The sequence below is a fragment of the Nuphar pumila genome, chromosome 2, assembly GCF_984573655.1.
Source record: "Nuphar pumila chromosome 2, dmNupPumi1.hap1.1, whole genome shotgun sequence".
Lineage (NCBI taxonomy): Eukaryota > Viridiplantae > Streptophyta > Magnoliopsida > Nymphaeales > Nymphaeaceae > Nuphar > Nuphar pumila.
The window spans coordinates 65,917,851-65,940,258 of NC_143250.1; the positions used below are offsets into that span (position 1 = coordinate 65,917,851).

General features: G+C 41.0%; 1 protein-coding gene across 1 annotated transcript in view; it reads left to right on the top strand.

The window, feature by feature from the left end:
* The window catches only part of LOC149845622 (polyribonucleotide nucleotidyltransferase 2, mitochondrial-like), a 235,798-nt gene that overhangs the window by 20,280 nt on the left and 193,110 nt on the right, over nt 1–22,408 (top strand). Inside the window, exon 3 of the mRNA XM_089997684.1 lies at nt 20,100–20,278. Coding sequence (XP_089853810.1) covers nt 20,100–20,278 — 179 coding nt within the window. The remainder of the gene's footprint in view (nt 1–20,099; nt 20,279–22,408) is intronic.

The window sequence follows — 22,408 nt, forward strand, 5'->3', positions numbered from 1 at the left end:
ATGAGAGAAACTAGGCCTCGCGAGTGCCTTGGTAAAAACATCAGCTACTTGATCTTCGGAAGATACATGATCTGTACAAATATAACCAGCCTGAACCAAGTCACGTACATAGTGACAATCAACTTCAATATGTTTAGTCCTTTCATGAAAAACTGAATTGTTTGCAATATATGTAGCAACCCTATTGTCACACACCATCAACATAGGTAGGGATACTTTCACCTGAAGGTCGATCAAAACTGATTTTACCCACATAATCTCAGCTGCGATCTGAGCCATAGCTCGGTATTCAGATTCAGCACTCGACCTCGCTATAACAACTTGTTTCTTACTCCTCCATGTAACTAGATTTCCTCCCACAAAAACACAGAATCCAGTTGTTGACTTTCTGTCTTCAATAGATCCCACATAATTTGCGTCAGTGTAAGCAACAACGTCCAAGGAAGAATTTTGTTTAAACAACAGTCCTTTACCAGGAGTTGACTTTAAATACCTAAGAACCATCATAGCTGCATCCCAGTGGACTTTGGTAGGTTTATCCATGAATTGACTGATTTTACTCACAGCTAATGCGATGTCAGGTCTAGTGACCGTCACATATAACAACTTACCCACCAAGGATCTAAAACTGGTACTATCCACATATTCAGACTTCTCATCGAACATATGAGTTTTGGGATCCATAAGAATGTTAACAGGCTTCGCTCCTAGCATTCCAGTCTCTTTTAATAAATCTAACACATACTTTCTTTGTGACAAAACTAAGCCTTCTTTGTTTCTCGTAGCCTCGATACCCATAAAATAACGGAGGGAACCAAGATCTTTAGTAACAAAGTGTTTCTAAAGATGATCCTTTGTTGCAGAAATATCCTGGGCACTGCTCCCTGTCAATATGATGTCATCGACATATACCACCATAACCATAATTCCAGAACTAGTTTTCTTCACAAACAAGGAGTGGTCTGAATCAGACCTGACAAAACCAAAATCCGACATTACCTCAAATAATTTGTGAAACCATGCCCTAGGGCTCCGCTTCAGGCCATAGATAGCCTTCTTCAACTTCCACACTTTCTGACACTCCCCCTGAATCTCAAAACCTGGGGGTTGCATGTAGACTGTTTCATGCAAATCCCCATACAAAAAAACATTCTTGACATCCAACTGAAACAAAGGCCATCCATAGTGCACAACAACAGAAAGAACAAGACGAATAGTGCCAAGTCGAGCGACTGGGGAAAAAGTTTCAAAAAAGTCAGCACCATATGTCTGAGTATAGCCTTTTGCAACCAACCGAGCTTTATATCGTTCAATTGACCCATCCGAGTTATATTTAATGGTATATACCCATTTGCAGCCAACAATATTTGAATAAGTAGGAGGATCAACCAAGTCCCAAGTGCCCCTAGAACATAGGGCATCCATCTCATCCCGCATAGCCTGCACCCATTTGGGGTCGAATAGAGCTTGACTGTGATGAAGCGGAACAGAGGAGATAGATAGAGCCGAAACAAAATTCTTCATAGATGCCCCAAGATTAACTTCTGAAACAAATTGTGAAATGGGATGAAGGGTGCACTGTCTTTTTGCTTTGCGCAGAGCAATAGGAAGATCATCATCAAGAGCAGAAACTTCAGTATGCTCAGAGATACTTACTTCAGGGGAAGAAGATAATGGGGGCATGGTGGTAGGTATTAACCTGTGAGTGTATACTATAGGAGGGTTTCAGTAGCGAGACTCACCAGAGGATGGAGCCAAAGGCTGTTGAGGAAACGACTCTAAAGGAAAATGAGGAATTGGCAGAGGGAGGACATCACCATGGTTCTCCTGTAACCTTGGAGTAGCACTCGAAAAATATGGAATAGACTCAAAGACAGTAACGTCCGCACTGACATACTCTTTATGGGATATAGGGTCATAACAACGATATCCTTTTTGATTCTTAGGATACCCAAGGAAACACATTTAATAGACTGCGACACAAGTTTATCTTGATCAGGACCCAGTTTATGCACAAAACACACATCCAAAAACTTTAGGGGGGATAGGAAAGAGAGGAACCTCTGGATAGAGAATTTGGATTGGGATCTGGTCTTCTACAGAACTTGAAGGCATGCGATTTATAAGAAAACCAGCAGTCAAAACCGCATCTCCCCAGTATGACGCAGGCATATTGGATTGAATCATTAGACACCGAGCGACATTGAGGATTTGTCAATGCTTCCTCTCAGCCACACCATTTTGCTGGGATGTATGAGGACATGTAAATTGAGGTTGAATCCCATTAGCAGAATAAAATTGAAGCAAGTCTTTGGATTTGAACTCCAGAGCATTATCAACACACGTCAATTTGAGTTTTTATTTCAGCTTGAAACAAAACTGAAGGAGGTATATGAGGAATGACACGACGAAGTTTTGGCACTAGAAGGTGACCCAGACGACGATGCCACAATAAAGGACTTGAGGACGATATAACAACAGAGTAGACCGAGCCCACTGGTTGATGTAAATAATACACACCACTTTCCTCATGGCCGCCATCGATCCTCTTTCCCGTCAGCAAGTCCTGAAAGGTGCAACCCATAGGATAAAAAATCACCCTACAATTCAACTCTTTTGTCATTTGACTGACAGACAACAGATTCTGTGGAAAGGCAGGAGCATGAAGAACATTTGACAATTGAAGAGTGGGGGAAATAGACATGCTTCCCTGCCCTACAATTGGAGAAGAACTGCCATTAGCAAGAACTACTCATTTTTTATCAGGCACAGGTTTTAAATTTGAAAAATTACACGAATTTCCACACAAGTGTCTAGATGCTCCTGAGTCAATGATCCACCTACCACTGTGGCCTGATAGATCATCACTTCCAAAGTATGCAACCTCAACAACAATAGATTTCGAAGTGGATGGGCGTAAGGCTAGAAGCTCTTCATATTCAGTCCTGCTAAGAGTTACAAAATCATTGGAATAATCTGCATCTGATTTCTGCTCCTCTTTTTGTGAATCAGCCATTACTATTACTATTTAATATAAACCGTTCTTCACGGCAACCAGATATGGGCAAACAAAAGGTAGAAAGAAGGTTCACGACAAAAACAATATATATAATCTGTATCCACGACCATTACTGAACCATTTTCAGCATAAAAAAAAACAGCACAAAGATTGGAAAGTCGTAATAGAAAGTTGGCCAACTGAATCAGATGAGGTCTGTCACCGTACACTTAGATAATATTTTTCCATACCTGACGTCGAGATTCATCAGAACCTATAGAAGCATGACTCCAAAAAAAACTCCAATAGATTTTTGACGTCAGATCTGGTACCAGATCAATGTCTGACACTCATAGAACAATTCCCTTATAGCCTTTAACAGACCCGATCCCCACTTGATCAGTCTTCTCCACGATCCACACACCACAATCTTCAAGATTGTATCACTCTGGCTGACCTGCTCCAACAAATATAACTTCAGCCATATTCAGATCTGGCTGAATTTAGACCTTCTGAAATCAGGCCTCGACAGTGACCTAGACACAGATCTGAAATCCAGATCTGCCTTCCACACGTTGGTTCAATCATAGAGGATACAACAACGACTCCTTATCGTACAGGATTCTCGACAAAAAAATACTAAAAGAAAGCGCTGTATAGTATTCACGGCAACCCCAGATCAATCGGAAAGAGCCAATCCAAAAAAAATTTCAGCATCCAAATCCACTATAGTGAATTGCCTTCACCACAACATCCAGATCTGTGATCAGATTTGAACATACGATCAGATCCAAAGAAAGATTCAGATCTGCGACTATAAGAGTTCCCATGACAAATCTGGTCGTCACCCACATCCACGACAAAAAAAAAAAAAACAGGCCGCCACCCACTTCACTTCAACATTACTGCAGCGTACCTTTATCCACCAGATTTGATCAATCGAACCATACTTCCACCTCGACTTTTAGATCTTAAGTCTAGTCCCCTTCAAGCGATCTGGTACCCTTCACGCACGCTTTGGCGCAGACCGAGAAGTCACCCCCAAGGTCGCCAACTCTGATACCATGTTGCGACAGTTCGTGGAGCACTCAGGAACCGAGAGAGAGAGAGAGAGAGAGAGAGAGAGAGAGAGAGAGAGAGAGAGAGAGAGAGAGAGAGGGAAAATCGTTATCTCATTAGGGCTACTATCCTCTAGTTTAAATAGAGGTTAGCCTAAAGAGAAATTACATATGGGTCCCTCATTTGTATATTAAATATCAAAAAGGAACATTTTAAGAATAAAACATAATTTAGAGGACTAATCTTAACAATAAATATATACGTAAAGATTCTTTTATGGGTCCTGGATCCGAATTTGGATCCCAAGCCCAAATTTAGAAAAATACCCATTATTTTCAAATAATTTGAACAAATAATTGTCAAAAATCGAGGTTATTACATTAACAACATAATCCCATTTGTGAAACACGTCTAGAAATTAAAAGTTTTTGAGTCACATGATTAAAACATCTATAGCCCAGATATTTATCATCGTACCCAACAAACGAACACTCCTGTGCCTTTGGTGCAAATTTATTATGCACGGAGCTAGGCACATGTACAAAGCATTTACTACCAAAGGCACACATGATAGAATAGTTTGGTTGTTTTTTATGCAGCAAAAATATGGTGAGTGTCCTCCAAGATTGGAGAGGGGCATGCGATTAATGCAATAAACTGTTGTGTGGAATGCTTTCGTCCATAAATCCTTTCTTACCTTCGACTCAACCAACATAGTTAGGACTATTTCAACTATATATCTATGCTTCCTCTCAGACACCCCATTTTGTTGAGGTGTCTTCAGGCATGACATTTCTCGCAATATACCGTTTGTAATGAAATGGTGGTCTTCAACAAATGCACGAATAACTCACAAACAAGTGTTTATTGGAGACACTACAAGCATGACCCTTGAAAGGGTATAAAAGGAAGAACACTTGAAAATAAATAATACTTCATCAAATTCATCAAATAGGAGAACGACAGGGAAATATGTATGTCCTAAAGGAATCTTCTTCTGTTCATGGTGCTTCATCAAATTCATAGGTCATTCAGCCAGTCTAACTAGTGTCGTCCAAAGCTTGTTTTAGTTTATCTCAGTGTAATAAGCTAGAGATTTGGCATCATCGTTTGGGTCATTGTAATGGTTCATTTATTGAGAAACTTGTGTCGAGTGGACTTGTTCCACAGTCTAGTTTGAGTGTTGAGTCTGATACTTTACTTTGTTCCAGCTGTCAACAATGTAAGAGTCATGTTCTTTATTTTAATTCAATAAATCAGAGAGCTTCTGTGCCATTTGAAATTGTCTATTCTGATGTCTCGGGACCTGCCCCACAATCTTCTTTATCTGATAGTCGCTATTACATTACATTTATTGATAGTTATTCCATATATACTTGGATTTATTTTATGAAACATAAATCCGAGATGTTTAAGCTCTTTCGCTCATTTTACGCTTTAGTCTGTAATCAATTATCGTCTAAAATTCCACATTTCCAATGTAATGGGGGGGGGAGTTTTTATCAAAGGAATTTACTGATTTTCTCCAAGATAATGGAATAAGTCGTCGTATATCTTGCCCACATACACCACAACAAAATGGTGTGGCAGAAAGAAAACATCAGCACATTGTGGAAAGTGCCTTGTGTATGTTGCATGACACTCACATTCCCTTGAGTTTGTGGACGGAAGCCTTTCACTTTGCTGTGTATATCATAAATCGTCTACCCATGAGATTGCTAGAGAACCAATCCTCTTATTTCACACTTTTTGGGATTCAACCTTATTATATTGAATTACGAGTGTTTGGTTGCATGTGTTATGTTCATATTGATAACTCACAATGTGACAAGTTTCAGGACAAGGCATTCAGGTGCAAGTTTGTTGGATATGCTGATCAATACAAAGGGTATCGATGCTATGACCCCACCACTAATCACATCAGAGTCTCACAAAACGTTGTGTTTGATGAAACCACTATTGAGGACTCAGGGAGTATAGATGGGCACAACAGGGACGTTGAGTGTTATCACCCATGGCTCGCTACCGAGTTACTTAACCAGATGGAGATGCATGACGTTCCCTCATGCCACACATCACCCGTTGAACGAAGTGAGATCGATGCAAAGCCTCATCTGGAAGGGCGGACAAATACGCAGGCTCCTATCATGTCCACTTCAGATGCCATAAAATTTCAAGGAGTTGTCTATGTACGACAAAACAAGAATAATGCTCAGCGAACCGATGTGCAGCCCAGGAGGACTGAAAGAATCCGTCACCCTATTGAGAGATGGGTAGTTATAACTTCTCCACGGACCTACAATTATTCATTTCTCAGATTGAAAAGCAGGATCGACCCATCAGTTTCTCGTAGGCATACATGTTAGTCAAGTGGGTTGAGGCTATGAATGAGGAGATGGAAGCTTTGCATGAATGTGAAACTTGGGAGATTGTTCCTAGACCCTAGGACAAAAATGTTGTAGGTTCTAAATGGGTCTATAAGATCAAGTATAAACCTGATGGATCCATTGAACACTACAAGGCGAGACTTGTAGCCAAAGGCTTCACTCAAGAATACAGGTAAGACTATGACGAGACGTTTAGCCCTGTGGTCAAAATGAGAACCATTGGATTAATTTTATCTTTGTCGGTTCAGTATCGATGGACTCTCAGTCAACTTGATGTCAAAAATGCATTTTTGCATGGCAGTCTGAAAGAAGAAGTGTATATGGAGCACCTCCCTGGTTATGCAGAACACAGTCCCAACACCCATGTTTGTAAATTACGAAGAGCCATCTATGGGCTAAAGCAGGCCTCTCGTTCTTGGTTTGATAGCTTCTCTCTCGAAGTTCAACGACATGGGTTCATTCGATCTCACCTCGATCACTCTCTATCTTTCGAGATTGTCAGGTCGGTATTTTACTTCTCATATATGCGGATGATATTATCATTACTGGGAATTCTAATGAACATATAAAAGCTACAAAAGCTCTCCTGAGTCAAAAGTTTAAGATGAAAGATTTTGGGGTTCTACGTTATTTCTTGGGGGTTGAGGTAGACCGGTGGGATAGATCTCTTTCGTTAACTCAACACAAATATACCTTGGATTTATTGGATAAGGCAGGTATGAAGGATTACTATCCACTCCCAGTGTATTGAATCATAAGCTCAGTGCTCAGGATGGGGAGGCATATGGAGATCCCAGGCAATATCGCAGCCTCGTGGGTATGCTTCAATATCTCACTTTCACTGGACCAGACATTGTGTATGCAGTGAACCAAGTCTCGTAATTCATGCATGATCTGCACACAGAGCATATGAATGCTGTCAAGAGAATACTTCGATACTTAAAGGGAACTCTTGATTCTAAGACTAAAGGGGAGCAACATCGACTAGTTTTATAAGCAGATGCTGATTGGGCTGGAGATCCAGATGACAGAAGGTCGGTTTCTGGGTATTGTGTTTTTATTGATGGAAACTTAATAGCATGGAGTAGCAAGAAACAACGTGCAATTGCACGATCTAGTGCTGAGGCTGAGTATCGGTCTATGGCAGCAACTACAACAGAGGTTACATGGCTGAAGCATCTTTTGATTGAAATAGGAAAAACTTATTCTACCCACTACTCTTTTATGTGATAATCAGAGTGCCATCCAGATTACTTTCAACCCCATTCATCACTAGGGGTGGCAAAACCTGACACGAACCGCCAACTCGCCTCTTAGGCGGGTTCGGATTTGGAAAAAACGAACCCGTTTAATAAACGGGCCGACCCGCCTAACCCGTTTATTAAACGGGTCGGGTTCGTGTTAGGGGTATGCCAACCCGCCAACCCGCTTGACCCGTTTAATAAACGGGTTAGGCGGGTGGGTCAATCCGCCAACCCGCCAACCCGTCTGCCAACCCGCCAACCCGACCCGTCACCCCGCCAACCCGACCCGCCAACCTGACCCGCGAACCTCAGAACCCGTTTACCCGACCCAACCCATTTAATTAATGGGTTGGCGGGTTGTGTCGGGTTACCCGTTTATTAAACGGGTCGGGTTCGTGTTTGCCACAACCGACCCATTTAATAAACGGGTCGGGTTCGAGTTGAGGTATGCTGACCCGCAAACCCGTCGGGTCGACCCACCAACCCGCCAACCCGACACGATTGCCACCCCTATTCATCACAGTCGTACAAAACATATAGAGATTGAACACTTTATTCAACAAAAGGTAGAAGACAAAGAAGTTGAATCAGCCTACATTCCGACGGTTGATCAGGTGGCGAATTTGTTCACTAATGGTCTTACCAACATACGATTTTGGTTCTTGAAGAGCAAGTTGTCCATGGTGCACTACCATGCACAACTTGAGGGAGCGGTATTGAGACTGGGATGTTTCACTCATATTTGTTTATTTTGTTTGTTTACGCGTTTGGATCTGGCCCCGAAGTCTATGTATTAATCCTAACTCCTTTGTAGCTTTTATATCGGGTCTGGAACTAATGTAATATTGTGTAATATCCAGACCCAATATATATGTTAAAAGTAATATTCATAAGTCTGGTGGGGTGGTCATACATAATTTAGCATAATTACGTATGCCTTCTTGTAATCTTGTTCCACCTAATCACCTATTTAAATAGGTGATTAGGGTTAATGAAATAATTGAACTCTCTCTCTCTCTCGTCCATCTCTCTCTCTTTCTTGTTTCTCTGAAACAAAATCTAGGTCTGACAGACTTTAACATGGTATCAGAGCGGGTCTCCCTTCTGGGATGACGCTGCTGCTGAGGTTGCTCAAGGATGCTGCTGGTTGTGAAGTGTGAAGCAGGAGTGGTGTCGCTGGATCGTGATCAGGATGCTGCCAATCGTGAAGGGTGAAGCAGGAGTGGTGTCGCTGATCTCTCTCCAGGATGATGTTGGTCGTGAAGTGTGAAGCAGGAGTGGTGTTGCTGGATCGTGATCAGACTGCTGCCAATCGTGAAGGGTGAAGCAGGAGTGGTGTCGCTGATCATCGTGATATGCTCGTGGATTTAAAAAAAATGAAGGAAACTTCTGCACAGGTCTTGTGTGCTGGTGTTGTGACCGTAACAGTGTTGCGTTGAGGCTGTTGCTGATCGGAAAGTGTTTGGCACCTATGTATCGTGATCTGTTTGTGGGTCCGTTGTGTGTGCTCGTGTTGTGACCGTGACTATGTTGCGTTGAGGCTGCTGCTGATCAGAAAGAGTGTGTCTTATCATCATGAACCAGTGATCTGAAGCCATGACTTGGATCAGGTTGGTGTCGTTCCAAGTGGAGATCTGGTCTGTTTAAAGTTTTTGTCAGTCGCTGATCTTAAATCAGATTTGATCGCAATTCTGGAAGGAGAAGAGCAGAAAATAGTGTTGCGTAGAAACAACAAGTGTCTTGTTGCTGTCCTTGGTGAACAAATTTTATTGTTGTTATGACTGATTCAAGTGCTCTAAATAACGACAAAAAATCAGAGGCCATTGGTGAATATAAGGCCTTTGCGAACCCCTTTTCATATGGATCCTCAGTTAAGCTGGATGATACTAATTATGCAAGGTGGTCTCGCACCTTCATGATGTCTGTTTCTGGCCATCGAAAAAAACACATCATGTTGGAATTGGAACCCACTGAAAGAACAGGAAAATATGTCTCCTGGGACGAAGACAATGACATTGTGATGTCATGGATAATGAACAGTGTTCAACGTCATATAGCTGATGGATTGATTTATTATACCTCAGCTAAACAAATGTGGGACAATCTCCGTGATACATATTTTCATGAAACCAATGTGAGTCGTATTCTACAAGTTGAACAAGAGATTTATCAATTGCAACAAGGAGATCAGGCATTGACCCAATACTATGCCTCTATTAAATATGCTTTTGAGAGGTTAAATGCACACAAACCCTTATGCTGCACCAAACAGAAGTCCCATCAGGAGCAGACTATGGTTGCCCGGTTCCTTACAGGATTATCATCTGATTTTTTAGTTGCCAAAGTTAAAATGCTAACTAGTTCTGATGTTCCTACTCTTGCAGAAGCCTATAATCGTTTGAGTAGGCTTGCCATCACTCTTCCTCAAACTCAATCTGAGTCACAGGCATCCGCCCTTGCAATCACCTCAAGTCGTGTAAGAGGTACTTTCTTGAATTTTCGAGGAAGAGGTTTCGGTCGAAATATTGGAGGAAGAGGAAGGCTTCAATGTACATATTATGGTAAACTGGGACATCTTGAAGATAGGTGCTGGGATAAGACTGGTCGATCTCGTATCCTATCATCCAAAACGAATGTGTCCAAGGCTCAGGTTGCTAAACTCGAGGCAGAGAACCCCACTACCTCCTCTAGTGATTCGGTTATTCTCAGTCGTGCAGAGTATGATGAATTGATGTCCCACCGGCTTCCAAGTTCGAGTAGTCCTATGCCTGTTGCTGATGTGGCATGCTCTACAGGTGATAACTTATGTTATCAAGGTAGTAGATGGATTATTGATTCGGGTGCCTCTAGGTACTTGTGTGGGACTTCCCATAATTTTTCTAAGTTGCATCCTATTGTTGAGTATCACAATGTTATACTTGCTGATAGGAGATCTTCTTCGGTTGTAGGCCAGGGAAACATCCCTATATCCCCCACACTTCAATTGACTAATGTCCTTCACGCCCCTTCATTTCCTCAGAACTTACTATCTGTTAGTCATATTGCTAAGGAAAATAACTGTAGGGTGATATTTGATCCTATGTGTTGTATTTTTCAGGACTTGCTGACGGGGAAGAGGATTGGTGGAGGCCATGAGGAAGGTGGTGTCTATTATCTACATCAGCCGGTTGGATCAATGAATTTTGTGTCTGAGCCATCCTCCAGTTGTAACGCCCCAAAAATCCAGGACTTGTAACTTTTTAGAATAGTTTAGAAAGCTTTGAAATCATACAATTATCAGAGTTTAAATAATACTTCAGCGGAAAATGATATTTTTAAAATCACAAGTCAATGGACCTTGAGCGCGTTACAGCGTAAACTTTCCTTTTGTCAAATCCCGCACAACCATTGAAATCAAATGGTTTAGAAACAGAGTTTCAATAATTGAGAATTCATTTGTTGAAACCAAGAAGAAGCTTACTAAAACAGTTTTATTAACTCACGGTTAAATAAAAGAGAAATTTTGAAACACACTTTATACCAAATTTACCAACATGTCCGCAGGAGCGAAACGTCAGGAAAAGAGCTCTATCTTGATCTCATCACGCCATCATGCCATCGCGACAGTATTACCTATCCATTACCTGCCCATCCCGAGCCTCGTATCATCTACACGCGTAGACGCACGCAGCTGCACGACATCCCGAGGTAGGGGAAAGTCGCACGATGGGTTTGTAAGAATGAATTAAAATTATAAGGATTTTGTGATAGAATAGTTTATTTGGCATGCATTCTCACTCGTAGAAATTCCTAACTGGTGATTGTCTGTGTTGTGTTTCTGCATCTGTATTCTTTTGAAATTTCATACTTATTGTTGAAGCTCTACGAGTAGACTCATTGCTAGAAAGACCTTATTCCTGTATGTTCGCCTGACTCACTGTTATAAGTTATTATAAATGCCTTATTGATTATTGCCTGATGAATCTTGGAGGTGACTTCTTGATTCTTAGTATTCGAGCATGCCAAGCATAATACAGACATTTATAAAACCTTGTGATAGGCTATCTATCAAGAACCCACAAATTTACTTTGGTAATTAGACCTGAAGAAAAGTATGATACAATAATACGGGAGGTCATTCAGTACCTCAAAGTGATTAAGAAATTCCTTATTGATATCCATGAGATGATACCGGCCTCCCCCGGCCCCTCTGCTCAGAGAGCAATTCATGTTACGTATGAACCAAAAGAATCATAAAGCATTATGCTGCCCTCTCATCGTAGTTGTACCTCTGGGAAGGTACGATCGTACTTTTAGACAAGTACGTCCCATGTGGGTTACGATGGTGGGATGATGAGGTTGTGGCAACCTCGATGAGTGCAATTAGCAAAAGGCTGAGATCACATAAAAAGGTGACCATTCGCCTTCACAGGCAAGATGCTCGAGTGGGTCTAATAGACCAGAGCATGTATGATGGGGCGGCGGTTAAGAAACCCCCGTCGTACCCATCCGATCTTCACGGTTCATCAAGGGAGAGGATGGATGGTACAAAGACTCCGATGGACAGGTTGTTAACAACCACCCCACAAGCAAAAGACTCAGTTTTCCCCAGTCATCGGAGTTAGGGGAATTGGGATTACCATAAATTATCCTAGGTGGTAACTCCCAGGCACTTCTGCAGAAGTTGGATGCATCCATGGGCCACAAATGCCTTTGGGGATTTACTCTCTTGGTCACTGACCGTCCCCTTAGGAGCGGACTCAGTCAGCCATCCGGGTTAATGAAAACACCTGACATAATAAACCCCCGCATCGGTCTCGGCTGTTTCTACGTTTCGCGTCTGTGCGTACCCACAGGCCAGTTAATATCAGAACTTAAAGAATATATTCAGGAATAGATATAGATGACTGAGACTTACACTGCTTCTCTTTGCACTTATTACATTTGCTAGGATAGACTACAACTGCTTTAATTGCTTAAATATCATAATTGCTTATCTCATGAATGTCCTGTTTTATTTTCATTCTACTTATCTGTTCGTGCACCTACTAGTTTGTTATGAAACTGACCCATTTCATGGGCAGGTGAGGAGTAGGACTTCACTGGCGGCCGATGGCGTGGTGCAACGTGGATCAAGATTCATTTTCTTTCTGCTGGCGGCTTGGCTCTGGGACTTTTTGGAGTTTTTCTTAGATTTATTGAACTTTGGAATAAAAGACCCATTTTGTAATAAACTGCAGATTTTAATCGATTGCCTTATTTCTTAAATTCCTTTAAGATGTTGTACATGTGAATGATGGTTTTTCAGCTAACGTACCCAGGATTATTGACTTGTGTCCCTTTCTAAATGTCTTCCGCTGTTGTTTTTAAATATTAAACTTTAAATCTTTGAAAGGTTTTTCGATAAGGTTTTCGAAATCACAAGTCGAAATTTTGGGGCGTTACACCAGTACCTATCAGTGGCATCTTCGTCTTGGTCATGTTCCGTTGTCAAAGCTTCGTAGACTTATCCCTCAGATTTCTCTCTCCGATTTCTTTCAGTGTGACGCTTGTCAATTGGGCAAACATCACAGAAGCTCCTTTCCATCTAGTCAAAGTTCATCGAGTCAAGCATTGTTTGACATTTTGCATGTTGATGTATGGGGACCTAGTAGAGTACCTTGTCGATCTCAGTGTCGTTATTACTTAGTTATTGTTGATGATTTTTCCAGATTGTCATGGGTTTTCTTAATAAAATAAAGGTCAGAGGTTGTCTCCATTCTTATGTCTTTTGTCATTGAAATAAAGACTCAGTTTCACTCTCTTGTCAAGATTATCCGCACTGATAATGCTCTCGAATTTAAGTCAAATGAATTATTACAATTTTATCGAGATCATGGCATCCGTCCTCAAACCACTTGTGCCCATACATCTGAGCAAAATGACATTGCGGAGAGAAAACATAGGCATCTTCTAGAAGTAGCTCGCACTCTTATGTTGCAATCAAATATGCCACCCTCATATTGGGGAGATGCTATTCTCACTGCTTGTTATCTCATTAATTGTATGCCGTCTTCATCCTTGGAAGAACAAATTCCTTTTTAAATTCTCTATCTTAGTGCTCCACTATTCCCTATTTCTCCCAAAGTATTTGGATGTGTTTCTTTTGTTCATAAACTTGGACCTAACCGTTTTAAATTATCTGCCCAAGCCATCAAGTGTGTCTTCCTTGGATATCCAAAAAATCAAAAAGGCTGCTGGTGCTAGGGGTGGCAATCGTGTCGGGTTGGCGGGTCAGCATACCTTAACCCGAACCCGACCTGTTTATTAAACGGGTCGGCTGTGGCAAACACGAACCCGACTCGTTTAATAAACGGGTAACCCGACACGACCCGCCAACCCATTTAATAAATGGGTTGGGTCGGGTAAGCGGGTTCTCTGGTTCGCGGGTCGGGTTGACGGGTCGGGTTGGCAGGTCGACGGGTTGGTGGGTCGGGTTGGCGGGTTGACTCACCCGCCTAACCCGTTTATTAAACGGGTCAGCCGGGTTGGCATACCCCCAACCCGAACCCGACCTGTTTAATAAACGGGTTACGCGGGTCGACCCGTTTATTAAACGGGTTGGCTTAAGCCCAACCCGAACTCGCCTAAGAGGCGGGTTGGCGGGTCGGGTCAGGTTTTGCCACCCCTAGCTGGTGCTATGATCCCATCTCCCGTAGAGAGTATGTTAGTGCGGATGTATCTTTCTTTGAATCTGTTCCTTATTTTTCCACCACTGCATCCAGACTACATGTTGAACATGGTGATACATTGCCTCTTCCCATTCCTCATTTTTCCTTGGAGTCGTTTTCTTAGACTATCTCTCATTCTCAGTCTTCCCCAACTGGTCAGTATCATGATCCTCCTTTGGTGTACACTCGCAGATTACCACCTGAATCAACACCTACATCCCTGCCTTCTTCAGAAGTAAGTTCTCCTGAAAATATTGAGATGTCTAATGTTGATGATGATAAACCTATCGCTCTCAGGAAAGGTAAAAGACAATGCACATTACATCCTATTTCAAGTTTGTTTCTGAGGCACACCTTGGGGTTCACATGAAGAATTATCTCTGCTCTTTCCGCCACTTCTGTACCACTTAATCATCATCCAACGTTATTAGATCCTAAGTGGAAGCAAGCGATGCAGGTTGAGATGGATGCCTTGCTCTCATATGACACATGGGATTTGGTTGTTCCTCCCACTGATGCAGATATCGTTGGATGTAAGTGGGTCTACACCATTATGTACAACTCGGATGGCTCAATCGAAAGGTACAAGGCCCGGTTGATCGCCAAAGGGTGTACTCAAACATATGGGGTTGACTTCTTTGAGACTTTTTCTCCAGTAGCTCGTCTTGGGACTATTCGGTTGGTCATATCTGTAGCTGTTCATTATGGATGGAGTTTATGCCAGTTAGATGTGAAAAACGCCTTCTTATATGAGGATCTGTCTGAGACTGTGTACATGCAACAACCTCGTGGGTTTGAGATTCAGGGGGAGTGTAACAAGGTGTTTAAACTAAAAAAGGCTATATATGATCTTAAACAAAGTCCCCGTGCATGGTTTCAGAAGTTATTTGAAATTATGTCTGCATTTGGCTTCAACAGGTCCTTTTCAGATCATTTTTTGTTTATCAAGAAAACCTCCGCGGGTATTGTGGTTATCGTTGTATATGTAGATTTTATTCTTACACGGAGTAGTGCAAAGGACATTTCAGACACAAAGATTCATCTTCAAAAGCACTTTGTCACAAAAGATTTCGGTTCTCTTAGATATTTCTTGGGCATAGAGGTGGCCAGAAACAGTGAGGGGTTAGTTCTATCACAGAGAAAGTATGTACTTGACTTACTGCAGGAAACAGAGATGTTAGGTGCCAAACCAACCAATGTACCAATGGATCCTAAACTGCATACGTATGATGAAAAAGCAGAACCTATTGACAGTAAAAGTTTTAGATCATTGGTTGGTAAGCTTTTATATGTCACTGTAATAAGGTCAGATATCTCCTTAGCCGTGAGCAAGATAAGCCAATTCATGAACAAACCTACTCAAGTGCATTGGCAGACAACTATGATGATTCTCAGGTATTTGAAATCCTCCCCTGGAAAGGGATTGTTATATAAACAAAGCTCCAACCTAGATATAATTGCATACTCAGATGCAGACTATGCAGGGGCCATTGATGATAGAAAGTCCACCACAGGGTTCTGCGTGTTTGTCAGAGGAAACTTGATTACTTGGAGAAGTAAAAAACAAACTGTGGTAGCTCGCTCCAGTGCTGAATTAGAATATAGAGCTATGCCTCAAACAACTGCTGAAATGATGTGGGTTAGATCCATTCTAAAAGACCTTCAAGTGATGATTTCATCCCCAATGTTGATGATGCGTGATAATCGAGCAGCTACCTGTATAGGTAACAATCCAATTTTTCATGAAAGAATGAAACACATTGAAGTTGATTGTCACTATATACGTGACTTAGTGCAGGCTGGGCATATTTCTACTAGTCATGTGACTTCTGAAGACCAAGCCTCTCGCAAGTGCAGGTTTCTCAAGATGTTGCAGCAAGCTGAGCTTGATAGATATATATGCTCCAGCTTGAGGGGGAGTGTTAAAAGTAATATTCATAAGTCTGGTGGGGTGGTCATACGTAATTTAGCATAATTAGGTATGCCTTCTTGTAATCTTGTTCCACCTAATCACCTATTTAAATAGGTGATTAGGGTTAATGAAATAATCGAACTCTCTCTCTCCCTCTCTCTCTCTCTCTCGTCCATTTCTTTCTCTTTCTTGTTTCTCTGAAACAGAATCTAGGTCTGACAGACTTTAACAATACATATGAAATATAGGGCACGACCCCTAGTACGTGGGATTGTACCATCTGTTGCAGCCACCCCTCTTTGTCTTAATCTTCTCCTTCTGCATCAACCGAACGCTGGTGGAAGAATTTTTACTTCTTTATTGCTTATTGAGTACTTTCTATCTTCCAACCTTCTGCCTTCACTTCCATATGATTCCCTTTACTGTTCAACTTTCTTGTTCCCTTCATGCCACCTCCTAAAAAAAGTTACCATTGAATTGAAAAGAGGAACGAAAAGGAGAGAATTATTGCGGCCAAGTAAAGGACAAGTATGTTTTGGATTATGTTACACAAAGTCGTCTTAGAGCCCGCCGTCAACACGTTCTTAGGGCTAGGTGTCACCATGACCCATGTCTGATCAGACCTGGGCCTTTTTCAACCAAAGACTGAATCATACCTGGTTCAAAGCAGCCCAGGTCTGATTTGACTCAGACCTGGTTCAAAGCAGATAAGATCTGATTTGACTCAGACCTGGTCTTGTTTTGACTTTTGACCAAGGTTTGAATCAGGCCTGGGTCAAAGCAAACCCAGTTCTGAGTCTAATAGGTCAAAAACCATTCAGGTTTGAGTCAGCTCAAACTTGGGTCTCCTTTAAGCTAGGTTTCACTCGCGCACCCATGTTTTTCCAAATTGGGGTGTTGCACCCACACCTATATGACAGGTTTTGGACGTCTCATCATATATATGAGTAAGTGGTAGCTGCCTAACACCAGCCTACCAGACTTTTAAAGGGTTTTTTCCATGTTTTCCTTAAATCTGATTGAACAAGTGTGTTTTACATGCTTTACTTTATAGGAATTGACTCTTGGATCGTCCGAATCTACAAAGATAGGTTTTTATAAGATTTAAAAATCAATGGTCTAAGATTTATGTAAATATTCAAGGCTTAAAAAATCATGTCTTTTATAAAAAAAACATGATCCAAGTGTCCTTTCTTAGCAAATCGACCATGCCGAACACATCTTCAGGGTCAGATTTGCAAAAAGCAACCTGAAAACACCATCCACTCCCGGTAGGTTGGTGGTAAGCTAGAAAAGTGTTAGGCAGCTACCACATTTCCATATATATATATGATGACTTAGTAATAGCGGATCCTAAAGTTGCAGAATGCTATCTAGCAATCATGCGAGATGCTGAAGTGATATCGAAAGAGAAGTCACTCATATCTCGTATGGGGGCATTGGAATTTGCCAAACGGTTCAAAACCGATGGAGTGCATGTTGATTTGTCTCCTGTATCTTTCAAAGTTCTGAATATGTTTGGTGGTTTCATGCCTGCCTTCCACTTTAAAGAGTTGGGGATTTCATTATAAAACTCTTTTCATCTAAGAGGTGGTGGCTACCGATGTTATACCTCTGTGCAGGTTCCGAAGTCCCACATATGGCTACGACATTGGTTGCTAGTTCATTCACCAAGTGGCATCTGCCCGTTACCGCTCACGATCTGGTTTACACTCCACCCTGAGATTTCGATCCAAAAGAGATCAATGGGTTGCGTCTTACGTATGATAGAGATGATGAACTATTCAAAACGTTATTTGAGCAATGGATGAAACAACATCTCGAATATTGATTGCAGGAGCGAGAGCCCCAGGAAGGCAGACATCGAGGCACAAGCACGAGCTACAAGAAAGACAGACTGGGCTTGTTGCCTGGCCGTCAAGTGCCTAAGAGATAGGGAAAAAAGATAGATGAAGAAAAGAACCCTTCACTCTATCAGTCGTCTTAACTTGCTCCTTTCTTGTTTGCAAGACCTTCGCTAGACGTTCGCATTAGACCTTCCAACCCAACAGACCAATGAGACTTCCCAATTCAACGAGCTTTGCGGGACGAGAAACTCTCTAGCTTGATGAGATTTGTGAAACCTCCCTCCTTACTTAACTAGAGTAGACAGATTAGCTCATGCAGGAAAGTTTGACATACCACCTCTCGTGCTTGACGAGAAACAGAGATCTTGGTTGTGCCGCTTGCAACACATGAATGACTCGATAACTATTCATCTCGAGCTCCATCGTATATGGAGCTTTAGCCTAGCCATCAGTTAAGGCTTATTGGTTGTGTCACAAAGAAAGACCTTAAAGAAGGCTGGCTTCGTCTTTGAACGAACCTTCTGGCCTCTTTTTTATCTCCCGTACAGCTCAAGTGTGCGACTCCGACTCCGACTCCGTATGAGGTCCTCCTTTCCTTCTGTCCACTCTCTGTTCACACGATTCTCAAAGCGGAGGAAGGGTGAGGGTAGCAGGTACCACCAGCCCTTTGTCCCACACATCTATCCAGAAGCAAGTATAGTTCACTGATTCCACCGAATGCTCATATGTCTCGGCAAAAATGGTGTGAGTGTGCAGTCTTGCTTCGGATGCTTCGCCGTAGAATAGATCAACCCAGTTTCTGTTCTTTTCCGGTGCACTCGCTTTGTATCTCTGACACACAAGAAAGGACGTGGTGGGAAGGAAGCCGCCCTAGCCCCTGTCCGGCCAATCATTCAGTTGGCATCTCACATTAACACCCCCGTTCGACTGCCTCTTGGGGATGTAGTTGTCTATACGTTAGTCTTTTTGGGTCAACCAATATATATATATATATATATATATAAACGTTTCTTGGTATAAATATATTTGTGTCCTTACTATTACAATACAAATTATGCACAAACAATAGATGACTATGCCACATAAAGTGAAGATAATATTGGTTCCAGAAACTCCAAACAACTGCAGGCCATTTGTGGTAGGAGATCCATCGGTAAAATGACCTAAACACCCCTGGTGGCCATGGTTTTTTGAAAATGCCCTGACCATTCTAAGGTATTATGGAGCTTTCTAGAGCCTTTCCATTGCTTCCTCTGGCAACTTACTGAAAATTGTATTTGGGTAAGAACCATGGACAGTTTGCTTTTCAAAACCAATTTCTCGTAGAGATAAGGGGCTTGATAAACAAATCCGCAGTTTGGCACTCTACATGTATGAACTGAGGGCTGATTTCCTGATATGCAACCTTTCATGGAAAAATGTTGGTCCAACTGAATATGCTTGGTTTTAAATTGGGTTCATGATGATAGTGTTGGCGCCATGGTCATCACAATGAAGAATTGACCTTCTAATAGACAATGCAAGAGTTATTAATATAACTCAATGAGAAATGCAGAATTTAATATTAATAACAATAAGAGAGTTATATAATCAGTTATTTCAAAAATAGGCATGTGAGAAAATACTGCTTTCCTACAAGTGTGTCTGTTTTTCGTGCATATGTGTTTTCAGTTCCAATGCTTGCCTCTTGATTATGCTACTATGTGGAAGATTAATTGTGAGGGCATGGTGCAAATATATGTGCTTATGTGTTTGCATCATATAATTGTCTTTTGGAGCATGGTGTGTGCTTTTCCAGTTAAGTTGGTGAGGTGCTTTAACTTTTCATCATGTTGAGAGACTACAAACCTATGTCTTTGTGTAGAGTTCAATTTGTTTGTATTTGAAGGTTGGTGTTATTTAGTAGAAAATATGGTATCACAGTAATTGGACATGATATTTGTTGTTTTTTGTGACTTAATAGATGCTGGTAATGTGTACTATGAAGAAGTTGAAGTAGGATCTCGCCTTATCACATTCGAAACTGGGAAAGTTGCTAGGGTAGCAGCTGGTGCTGTTGAATTGGGAGTAAAGAATTCGAAAGTGTTCTCGAGTGTTGTATCAATAGAAGGCGAAGGAACTCATGATTTTTTGCCATTAACTGTATGATCTTTTTCATCTGCACCTGATTAGTTTAAGTTGACCTTTTTGTTTTCATCATGTTCTAATTTTTTCTATTGTTTTCTTCTCTTTCGTCGTCTGAGTGTGCACAATCAGTAGCCTGTCTCTTCATTTTTCTAACATGAATAATATATCTTATGCAGCACTTAAATCCAAACCTTGAATTTATTAACTTAACATCAAATCAAGATAATGTTGATTAACCATTCTGCTTGTGTTCTGATTCCTCATGATCTGGTTATTAGATTACAGGCTTACTGCCAATTTGCATGATTTCATCTTTAGTTATTGTGGCATTTGAGCTATCACAAGAGTGTTCTCTACATTTTTATGTCATTATTCAAGCTTTTTCCGTCCATTGTTTGCCAAGAATTTGTACATGCATATGGTATCCTGATATTAAGTGGAATCTTAGGTAAAAACTGTAATATCTCCCAAATTTTGCCTAAATATAAAATTTAATAAATGTAAATTTTATTAAATAAATATATTTTTATTATTTAAATTGATATAATATATAATATACATATGAGGCTCATGTTAAATGGATCCTAATATGAATCTTGGACCCTTTGGGCCGAGATGAGTTTTATTGTGGAAGGACTTTTATTTCCTTGTGGAAATAAAACACCTATTTTGATAAGGGCGTCCCTCTCTAAGAGGAGTCCTTTTCATGTTATAAGTTGAGAGAGAACCCTCTCTCTCAACATCGGTTTTGAGAGAGAGAGAGAGCAGCAGGTCAGAGGAAAAAAAAGGGGCTGCAGCTTCAACGTGTTCTTTTTCCTTTACAGTTTCGCAAATCTGAAAGCAAGGTACGGGTCTCTCTCTCCCTTAATTCAACACGGAAGGAGGTTAGCATGAGTCGATTTGGGCATGGGGTTAAGAGCAAAGCAAAGAAAATAATTTAAGAACATAGATCTGCTTACCCCTTTGGATTGTCTTTTGTTAGAATCCATAGGTTGATACACATTCTGTTTCCTGATGTCTTCTCTCTCAAAACCGATGTCCCTGTTCAGGCCCTGATCTTCACAGCTCAATCTTTTCCTAAGAGACGTGATTTGATTTGCTTCATGTTGGGTTGTTAAGTTAAGCCCAAAGAATCTGCCCAAGAATCAGATTCACGTTGGGATTTAGAATCAGGTTAACGTGTGCTCTGAAAACTTCCATACACAGTTGGTCGTGTGTTCAGAAATTTTGTTTAGCACATGTCGAATTCGATTGTATAAGTGTATGTACAGATTGACCATGTTCAGGTTTGGATTTTTCTTGAAATTTGCCTTCTGTCTAATCTAGATTGATCTTTGATATGATTGGACTTTGCGCAGATTTTTTTACCATGCTTTGATTTTTGCGTGAAAGTCTGATTAAGTACAGTTTCTTTTTTTATTTTCTTTTGTTCTGTCATGCCCTATGCTTGGGATCGGTCATGCTGTCCGCGTTTTTGGTTAGCTGTTTGCTTAAACAAAGTGCCAGTCTTTTTATTTTGATAAATCTGATCCCAAGTGACAAATAAAAACCACAGTTTTATTCTTGATTTGTTAAAACTGGTTTCTTCGATTCGTGCATATCATGATCGTGCTCCGAGAAGTCTGGAATGCAGTCATATTAAATCTGGACACAGCTGATTAAATCAGAGTTATGGTTAGGTATTGTCTTAAATATGGGTTTTCTTTCTTTTTCTAATTAAAACTGAGTTTTTCATGAATATGTAAAATTTGGGACTTTATTCATAAACCTGAATTTCATGTTGTACTGACAAATTCTGATTTCTTTTAGGGAAAGTCCTAAATCTGGATTTTTGAAGAAACAGAACCTGAACTGTCGTTTAATTGAGATTGAGGGGAAATTTAATAGAAACAATCTGAGTTTTATTTAAACTTGTGGATCTGGATTTTTCTGGACAAAAATCTGAGTTCTTGTGTCATGTTTGGGTGGGTCGAGCAACATATATATCAAGTGCTGCAGTCAATGCATTCTGAATTCTTTGTTATCCGGTTCTTTATCCAATATCATACTTAATTCCTTGCTTTAGCTTAGGTTTCGTGCACAAATTCAGTTATGCGCTTACTATGCTTCAAATTTGATTTTAGTATTTTGTTGTCATGCCTTAAG